This window comes from Sminthopsis crassicaudata, chromosome 2 (assembly GCF_048593235.1).
Source record: "Sminthopsis crassicaudata isolate SCR6 chromosome 2, ASM4859323v1, whole genome shotgun sequence".
Lineage (NCBI taxonomy): Eukaryota > Metazoa > Chordata > Mammalia > Dasyuromorphia > Dasyuridae > Sminthopsis > Sminthopsis crassicaudata.
The window spans coordinates 613,183,167-613,193,899 of NC_133618.1; the positions used below are offsets into that span (position 1 = coordinate 613,183,167).

Below are 10,733 nucleotides of genomic sequence, written 5' to 3' on the forward strand. Positions count from 1 at the left end.
TCCTATGAGTATCTTGGTTAATTAACTCCTAAAAATGTGACATTCTCTCATTATCATAAATGAAGTTTCACTACTTTCTTTTTCCTGATATCCTCAGCTAGATAGTCCAGTACTTGGGATGTTGTATTTGAGGCAGGAAGTTCTGAGTTCATCTTTTGCCTTCAACATCATAAGTTCAAATCTGGCCTCACATGCTTACTAGCTGTGTAACTCTGCACAAGCCAATTAATTTCTGTCTGATTCAATTCCCTTATCTGTAAAACAAGGATAATAATAATACTCATTTCACAGAATTGTTGAGAAGATTAAATTAAATAACTTTTTTTTTTAACTTGATTTTTTTCCTATTTAATGATAGGCTTTAATTTCAAAAAATATGCAAAGATAATTTTCAACATTCACCCTTGCAAAACCTTGTGTTCCATACAAGTTTTTCTCCCTCCCTTTCCCCTTCCCCATCCCCTAGTCAGCAAGCAATCCAATGTAGGTTAAACCTGTGCAATTCTTCTATACATCTTTCCACAGTTACCATGCTACACATTTAGGCACTTTGTTAATAATCTTCAAGCACTTTGTAAATGCTAGCTATTATTACTTTACTTTTTGAATCATTGTATAATTTAATTGTTATTGTTATATTCATTTCTGTTCTTTTACTTACTTTTGCTTCTTTAATTACTATTGTCATAGATAGGATTTTAAAACTGGATGAATAATCCCTTTTTGACAAATGAACAAAGAATATGAATAGACACTTTTCAAAAAATGCAAGTTATTAATAAGCATATGGGGGAAATTATCCAAATCACCAATTATAAGAAAAATTGAAATTAAAATAATTTCATAAGTCTACCCATACTCACTACTTTGGCAAAAAAGTGAAAAAGAAGGAAATTGAAAATTGTTATGGAATGTAGTAATTTTGAAGATTAAAGAAATATGATCATTTCATTGATTTATTTATTATCTTGGAAAATATTTATTTTCTTGTCAAAGACTTGAAAGTCTGTAGATAAAGAATGAGATATAACTCTGCATGTATGATTAATACTAGATAGACTTGTTTTTCTTGACCACCTGTTTCTTACAAGAAAGGAATTTTTTTGCTTTCAGTTGGGTGGGGGAGGTGAATGTGTGGTAGAGTAATAGTAATAGTGATGAAAGAAGCAGGAGAAGTAGAAGATGAATGAGAAGAGAAAAGAAGAGGAAAAAAAGGAAGAAGAAGAAGGAAGAGGACGAGGAGAAAGAGAAGCAAAAGGAGGAAAAAGAGTAAGAGAAGGAGGAGGAGGAAAAAAAGGAGAAGAGAAGAGGAAGAAGGGGAGGAGGGAGAGAAGGGGAGAAGGAAGAGAAGACAATAGCTAACTTTAGGTAACCTTTAAGTATTGAAACCTACCGTACTCGTTGAAGGCTTCCTTAAATATTGGTAATGATTTTCTGTGTACAAACTTATCTCCTTGGTCAATTAGAGCTTCTTTTACTGCTTCATATCCATGAAAAACAATGACTCTCTGTAGCCCCAGGTATATTGTGTACACAGGGCCATACTTTTCAGCCAGCTGAAAAGAGATCCAAAATTAATTAATTAATTAAGTCATAATTAAGCCCCTGAAGAGACAGTGTGGACCAAAATTCATAAAATATTTATTAAAAATCACTACCACCCATTTTAGGAACACACGCCTTCACTAATGCCTTCTTAGTGGAGTTGTGAAAGAATCTAGCCATTCTGGAGAGCAATTTGGAACTATGCCCAAAAAGTTATCAAACTGTGCATACCCTTTGATTCAGCAGTGCTACTACTGGGCTTATATCCCAAGGAAATACTAAAGAAGGGAAAGGGACCTGTATGTGCCAAAAATGTTTGTGGCAGCTCTTTTTGTAGTGGCTACAAAGTGGAAAATGAACAGATGCCCATCAGTTGGAGAATGGTTGGGTAAATTATGGTATATGAATGCTATGGAAAATTATTGCTCTGTAAGAAATGACCAGCAGGATGAATATAGAGAGGCTTGGAGAGACTTTCATCATCTGATGCTGAGTGAAATGAGCAGAACCAGGAGATCACTATACACTTCAACAATGATATTGTATGAAGATATATTCTGATTAAAGTGGATATCTTCAACATAAAGAAGATCCAATTCAGTTCCAGTTGGTCAATGATAGACAGAAACAGCTACACTCAGAGAAGGAACACTGGGAAATGAGTGTAAAATGTTTGCACTATTGTCTTTCTACCCAGGTTAGTTATACCTTCGGAATCCAATTTTTACTGTGCAACAAGAAATTTTATTTTACACACATATATTGTATCTAGGATATACTGTAACACATTTAATATGTATGGGATTGCCTGTCATCTAGGGGAGGGAGTAGAGAGAGGGAGGGAAAATTTTGGAAAAGTGAATACAAGGGATAATGTTGTAAAAAAAATTACCCATGCATATGTACTTTCAAAAAAATTTTAATTATAGAATTAATTTTTTAAAAAAAGGAACATACTCCTTTTTAGATAAGGGGCTGCAGCTAGTTGATGAATAAAAATCAGTCTGGATGTCATTCTCAGATTATCCTATAATATCAAGCAGTCTTAGTAACCACTATCATCACTTTGAGTGGCTTGGGGGGAGCTACAACATTGATAACTTTTCTTTCCGATTTTCCCAGCTTACCACTCCCTCCCTCTTCCTTTCCTCTACATACTTCCTTCCTTCTACATACTAATACTGAAATGTGTTCCACAGGAGAACAGGGCAATATTTTCAAGTTTTAGAGATGGTGTATGGTAGAAAAAGGATTTATTGATTTTATAAAGGTGGGGGGATTTTCCATTAAGGAGGCCAGAAGGTTGTCCTATGAATCTAATTGTGTTAGAAGATTAGGGACTCTTTTGTCTCAGCCTGGTATTCCTGAGACTTAACCATAAGGATCTTTCTTGATACTATAAGATTCAACCTTAGATTTGTTTCACCATCCATTGGATGGGCTGATCAGAAGTAAGAGATTAGGGGAGTCCCTAAGAAAGAAGCATATGTTTTGTAAGAGTGGAGACCTCAGTGACAGACTTGATTAGCACTACATATCTTTAAAAAATATGGACTGAAGTAAGACCAATATTTTTGACCTGAGATGGGAGAAGATGTCTAATAGAGTCAAGTCTCCTGTCAGATGCAAGTAAAAAAAAAATAAACATATGATGCATCTTCAGCTCCGGAGAAGCTAGGTGTCACAATACATAGAATACTGAGTTTGGAGTCTGAAAGCCTGAGTTCAAATCTGACAGTAGAAACTTATTAAATCTGTGATTTCAGGCAAATCACTTAACTTCTCTGTGCCTCAATTTCTTCAGTTGTAAAGTGGGCATAATAGTAGTACTTAACTTCCAAGTTTGTTGTTATATCCAAGTGAGATAATTTATAAAAAGTGTACAGCATACTACCTGGCACATAGTAAGCACTATATAAATGCTAGCTGCTGTTGCTGCTTCTCCTTATCATTATCATTGTATCTCAGACATGTCTAAGTATCCTGGAAAGACTACAATGTCCAATCAAAAAGCCATATTTGGCTTGGGGCTCAGTGTTTCTTTTCTAGAACCAGGTTTATTCCAGAATTAGAAGGAAGGGAGAAGGGCAGATTTGAGACTTTCTGCTTTCTGTGATGAAGAAAGTGAACACCTCTGGTTTAGAAAATAGATTTAGAAGAAAATAGGTTCTCATTTTCCAATAGCATTAATTTAGATGAAGACTCCATCAAGTTGTCTAGACATTTGTCTGGGGACTTTGACTTTGTTTCATAATTTTTCATTTCTCCTTCATAATGTGAAGTCTTGTAAAGACTTACATGAACTGATGCTGAGTGAAAGAGCAGAACCAAGAAAACATTGTACATATGGAATAACAACAATATTATGTAATGTTCAACTATGGTGGGACTTGGCTCTTCTCAGCAAAACATTAACCAAGATAATAACAATAGACTTGAGATAGAAAATGCCATCTGCATCCAGAGAGAAAACTTTTGAGACTAAATGTGCATTGAAGCGTAGTATTTTCACCTTTTAAAATAAAGTCTTATTTGTTCATCTTTTTCTTTCTTATGGTTTTTTCCCCCTTTTGGTCTGATTTTTCTTGCACAACATGACAAATATGGACATATCTTTTAAAGAATTATACATGTTTAACCTATATCAGATTGCTTGCTGTCTTGGGGAAAAGGGAGGTAAGTGAGTGAGGGAGAAAAATTTGGAATGCAAAATATTACAAAAATGAATATTGAAAACTATCTTAACATGTATATGGAAAAAATAAAATTCAATTGGGGATGGGGGGAGAAGTGTGAGGTTTGCAGTTCTAGACATTCTGATTTACAAAATATGGCCTAGAAAGTTACTCACTTATTTAATTACCTTTGTGAAGCTGTTTTTCTTTGTCTAAGCTATTTTTTCTGGAACAGATTGGGTTCCTGTTTTTTTTTTTTAATTAAACCTTTTTATTTTCAAAACATATGCATAGATAATTTTTCAACATTCACCCTTGCAAAACCTTGTGTTTCAAATTTTCCTCCCTTTCCCTCACTCCCTCCCCCAGATAGTAAGTAATCCAATATATATTAAACATTTTAAAAATATATGTTAAATCCAATATATGCATATATATTTATACAATTATCTTGCTGCACAGGAAAAAATCATTTCAAAAAGGGAAAAAATGAGAAAGAAAATAAAATGTAAGCTAACAACAGCAAAAAGAGTGAAAATGCTCTTCCTCACTTCCCACAGTCCTCACTCTGGATGTAGATAGATCTCTTTATCACAAGATCATTGGAACTGCCCTGAATTATCTCATGGTTGAAGAGAACCATGTCCACCAGAATTGATCAGCATATATTATTGTTGTTGAAGTGTATAATGATCTCCTGGTTCTTCTCATTTCACTTAGCATCAGTCCATGTAAGTTTCTCCAAACCTCTCTGAAATCATCCTGCTAGTCATTTCTTACAGAACAAAAATATTCCATAACTTTCATATGCCACAATTTATTCAGCCATTCCCCACTGATGGGCATCCACTCAGTTTCCAGTTTCTGGCCACTACAAAAAGAGCTGCTACAAATGTTTTTGCAGAGGTGGATCCCTTTCCCTTCTTTGAGATCTCTTTGGGATATAAGTCAAGTAGAAACATTGCTGGATCAAAGAGTATGCACAGTTTGATAACCTTTTGATAGTTCCAAATCACTCTCCAGAATGGTTGGATTTGTTCACAACTCCACCAAGAATGTATCAGTGTCCCTGTTTTTCCACATCCCCTCCAACATTTGTTATTATCTTTTTCTATAATCTTAGCCAATCTGAGAGGTATGTAGTGGTATCTCAAAGTTGTCTTAATTTGTATTTCTCTAATCAATAATGATTTGAAGCATCTTTTCATATGACTAGAAATAGTTTCAATTTCTTCATCTGAAAGTTGTCTGTTCATATCCTTTGACCACTTATCAATAGGAGATATTCCTATATCTTATAATGAATGAATGAATGAATCTTATGAATTCTTATAAATTTGAGTCAATTCTTTATATATTTAAAAAATGAGGCTTTTATCAGAAACCTTGAATGTAAAAATGTTTTTCCAGTTTATTACTTCCCTTCTAATCTTGTCTGCTTTAGTTTTGTTTGTACAAAAACTTTTTAACTTACTATAATAAAAATTATTTATTTTGTGTTCAATAATGAACTCCAATTCTTTGGCCACAAATTTCTTCCTTCACAGATTTGAGAAGTGAACTATCCTATGTTCTTCTAATTTGCTTATAATATCACTCTTTATATCTAACTCATGAATACATTTCAGGTATGGGTCAATGCCTCGTTTCTGTTATACTAGTTTCCAATTTTCCCAGCAGTTTTTGTCAAATAGTGAATTCTTACCCAAAATCTGGGATTTTGAGGTTTGTCAAACACTGGATTGCTATAGTTATTGACTATTTTGTCCTGTGAATGTTTTCCTGTTGTTTAAGATGAATAATCCTAAATGGTCTGATTTTATATTTAATGGAAATTATAGTTTACATATCTCCCTGTTAATAGAGTTTGAACTCTATTAGCAAATGAATCAACAATCTATAAGGAGCCCCATTAATTATTAGATAATTTCCTTTCTCTTTCCACTACATTGTTGCTTATTGGAAAGTTCAATAGAGCCTCTCTCATTCACCTTCCCTAATGCCCTTTTTGGAAGTTTGAAGTTGGTCTTTTATTTCATCATTAACAAAAGGATTTTCCAAACAAATTAATATCAACCAGGCTTTAGGTCTTTCTGAATTCAAGTCATTTAGAAGGTTTCAGTTGGTTTTCTTTATTCCCCCAGATAGTTTTAAAAAATGATAACATGCAAGTTTTAACCTATTTTCTTTGGGTAAATAAACCAGCTCCAGAATTTAGGAATTATATCAATTATACAGAGGTGAAATTATCTACTTTTCTTCTATATCCCACACCAATGGGATTCTAGTTCTGTTTTTATATAGTCTAGGGAGGAGCTGGTTGATTTCCCATTTACATTTTTAGCCCAGTTCACTCATTAATTCATTAATATGTATTGGTGCCTTTTGTTTTGACATTGTTTTCAGTTCCAAATATAGAACTCCCACCCAATGAGGCTTTTTTGTAATAAAACAAATCCCTCTAACACATTGAACATGACTGATAGTGTGTGTTTCAAGTCTATGCCCCCACACTTGTCCAAGTAAAAGAGTGAGTAGAGTTCCTCAGATCTCAGAATCCAAATTAGTCCTTATAATAAATTACATATCACTGGACTTCACTTCAGTGGCCTTTTTATTCTATTACTAGAATTTTTCATATCATTTTTCAGGTCCTGTTACTTCATTCTTTATCAAAACTTTATCAAATACTAGATTACTATACTCATTGACTGTTTATTGTTTCTTGTATATCTAACCTATTCTACTACTCTATTTTTTAGCTAGTAAAGAACCTTTTTTCTTTCTCCTAATTGCTAGAGTTCAACTTCCATCCCAAATGCATATAACTTATAATTGCTTTTCTGTGCTGTGTTTCTTTAATAGAATATAAGATTTCTAAGGATAGAAATTCTTCTTTTTATCTTAGTATTTCCAGAGTAGGAGTAGTGTCTGGTATATAGAAAGTACTTGAATCCCTGTTGAAATACAATTGAATTAAAATCTTTAAATCTGAGCCTGTTAATATGACATTTAATCCTCATGGGAATTACCCAAAGATGGCCCTCCTGCTATTACATTGGATAAAGCCCTCTTACCTTGTCTAAAGATGGGAGAATATTCTTGGACCCCAACTGTAGTATGTTCCCAAGGATGGGAAGAGGAGTTGGGCCAGGAGGGAAACTTGTTTTAGATCCTTTGCTCCATACTAACTGGAAAAACAAAAATAAGACAATAGCCACAAGAGCAAAGTTGGTAAGATCCATGTTAGCCAGAAGATTTAAAGAAATGCCAGACCACAACAGTAAAAATATCAATGACTGATGACAAGTAAGAGATGGGACTGACCAACCAATGATCCTAAAATGAAATGGAATTTGGGCTTTGTTACTTTTGATTGCATCATGTGTGTACACAAAGAGCAAGTTCCTTTGCTACTGTGGTCATTCTTTAATGAGAATAGTTAGCTTCAGAGTATGGTTATTTATTAGGCACAACTGAGCCTCTTTCCCTTCTCTGACCTGTAGGTAAATGACTACATTTATGCAAACTTCACAGCATACCTTTTAAGTCTATGAGGAGAAGAGATTTGCTTTTTCCCAAGACAAGAGCAACAAATTAAGAGTTTATTTATTCTCTTGTTTTGGGGAATGACTATTTCACTGCTAAGGAAAGTGACAAAGATAGATCCAGTACAGCCTTTTACTTACTGGAATCTGTCATTGTACAATTCCTACTGGTGGAAGACAAAACTTCCCCTTTAGCAAGGGGAGGCGTTGTTGGGAAGTGACTTGATTTCTGATAAAATGGAAGGGGTGAAATTGTCTACCCTTCTTCTACAGGAGAAGTGAGACAGTCCCTCAGAAGAGTCCTAATAGGATAAACATTGGGTATTCCTTCAGTGTATCTTTAAGGAAGAAACACATGCTGGCAGAAGGTACAGGGAGATTCTTGGTATTAACCCTGAGTTTGTAGCACAATGCACCCAGGGAGAGAATGATCTCTTAGCCATCTTACTAGAAAGTTCCTAACCTCATAGACTTAAAAGGTATACTGTGAAGTTTGCAGAAATGTAGTCATTTACCTACAGGTCAGAGAAGGGAAAGAGGCTCAGTTGTGCCTAATAAATAATCATACTCTGAAGCTAACTATTCTCATTAAAGAATGACCACAGTAGCAAAGGAGCTCGCTGAAGCAGCATTTATTCTTTGTGTACACACATGATGCAATCAAAAGTAACAAAGCCCAAATTCCATTTCATTTTAGGATCATTGGTTGGTTAGTCCCATCTCTTACTTGTCATCAGTCATTGCTATTTTTACAGTCGTGGTCTGGCATTTCTTTAAATCTTCTGGCTAACATGGATCTTACCAACTTTGCCCTTGTGGCTATTGTCTTTTTTTTTTTTTGTAGAGAATGTCTTTATCTGATCTGAATCCCCAATGTTTTCTGGTGCTGTTCCTATTCATCATCACCACTTTGTACTAGAAGAACTATTATAACTTACAAAGATTTGGTATCACCCACCAAATGGACCAGATGCTCAAATCCAAGATTCAGCCCAAAGAGGTTAAGAGAAGCTTGGGATTTCTGGTCTTTGTCCTTTCACGACTGTTCTCCACTTCAAGGAATTATTGCACTATTTTTTGGCCTCTGTGTGTGTGTGTGCGCTTTTGGTTATTTTTCTCATTTTTTATTGTTTGTTTTTTTTTTCTGGTTATACACATACATTAGTTTGTTAGTTTTGGGTTGGGGTGATTGGGGTTAAGTGGCTTGTCCAGGGTCACACAGCTAGGAAGTGTTAAGTGTGTGAGGCCAAATTTGAACTCAGGTCTCCTGACTTCAGGGCTGATGCTCTATTCACTGCATCATCTAGCTGCCCCCAAATATTCATTTCTTTATGAATTATGTTGGGAGAGAAAAATTAGAACAACAGGGGAAAACCCCTAAGAGAGAAAAAAAAAAGAAAAGAAAAAGAGAAAAAAAGTAAACATAGCATGTGTTGATTTACATTCATTTTCTATAGTTCCCTCTCTGCATAAAGATGGCATTTTCTATTCAAATTTTATTGAGATTGCCTTAGATCACTGAATTGCTGAGGAGAACCAAGTCTTTCATAATTAATCATTACACATTCTTAGTGTGACTGTATTCCTGTTTCTATCTGTTTTACTCAGCATCATTTCATTTAAAACTTTCAGGCCTTTCTAAAATCAGCTTGCTCATATTTCTTATGGAATAATTATATTCCATTATTTTCATATACCATAACTTATTTAGCCATTTCCCAATTGATGGGCATCTACTTACTTTCTAAATCCTTGCCACTACAAAAAGGGCTGCCACAAACATTTTTGCACATGTGGGTCCTTTTCCCTCCTTTCTGACCTCTTTAGGATCCAAGTGGCACTGCTGGATCAAAAAGTATGCACAGTTTGATGGCCCTTTGGGCATAGTTAGAAATTGCTCTCCAGAATGATCAGATCATTTCACAATTCCACCAACAATGTATTAGTGTCTCAGTTTTCTCACATCTCCTCCAACATTCGTTATTATCTTTTCCTGTTATTTTAGTCAGTCTGAGACAATTCCACAGAATTGTTTTAATTTGCATTTTTTAATCAATAGTGATTTAGAAGATCTTTTCATATGACTATAGATGGCTTTTATTTCATTATCTGAAAATTTTCTGTTCATATCCTTTTAGTGTGTTTTGTTTTTGTTGTTGCTTCATTTAGCTTTGTTCGTTTTGTTTTTTTGATTTTTAATTTTTCTTTCCTCCTATTCTGCCTATCAGATTTCTTGTATCCCTAGGATCAAGAGCATCTAGTAACAATTCTGAAATCATTTAATTAGTAAAAGATTGTTATGGTCCAGAACTTGAAACAAGGCGCTAATGCTTATGCACTTAGTTCACACCTTTAAAGGAGTTCACACATTCACACTTTTAGAGAGCATATATAAGGAGGAATTCACAAGCCCACTAAAGAACAAGCCCACTCTTGGATTTCCGGGAGATTCACAACTAGGATTGACTTCCGGAGATTCACAAGTCAGAAGCCCACGAGCCCACTCTCTTGGAGGCGGGGTCAGATTCATTCCATTTTCCACCTTTGTGCTGGCTGGAGGCTTTGGATTCAGAGGGAGCTAGAGGCTGAAGCTGGAAGAGACAAAGGACTAGAGGCAAGAACCGGAAGGCCTCCAGAAAACTAGCCGAGCCCCAAGTGAAGGAAATAAGATTTTGGAATAGACTGATAGAATTTGGACTTTAACTCCTGGCTGCATTTGGGATGATTGAACTGAACTGAAACTAAGGTTGCCTCCAGAAGCTCCCCAAGAAACCTGCTCCCAGAGAACAATTATACTTTAGAGAAGAGAACATTACAGAAGATCCTTTCAAAAGGACTTCATCACCCAAGGGATGTGGTGTGGTAAAAGCAATATCTTAGTCTCCATTCCAGTTTAGACTAGATTTATCCTTAAAAGGTATTGAAACTATTGTAATTTAATTGGTTTAGGGGTTTAAAGAGCAGC

At 35.0% G+C, this 10,733-nt stretch overlaps 1 protein-coding gene across 1 annotated transcript in view; it reads right to left on the reverse strand.

Annotated features, from left to right (window-relative positions):
* The window catches only part of LOC141558612 (cytochrome P450 2C23-like), a 32,990-nt gene extending 25,414 nt beyond the window's left edge, over positions 1-7,576 (reverse strand). Inside the window, exons 1-2 of the mRNA XM_074296061.1 lie at positions 7,298-7,576; positions 1,394-1,556 (exon numbers count right to left, since the gene is read on the reverse strand). Coding sequence (XP_074152162.1) covers positions 1,394-1,556; positions 7,298-7,465 — 331 coding nt within the window. The 5' untranslated portion in view covers positions 7,466-7,576. The remainder of the gene's footprint in view (positions 1-1,393; positions 1,557-7,297) is intronic.
* Between the last annotated feature and the right edge of the window lie 3,157 nt (positions 7,577-10,733).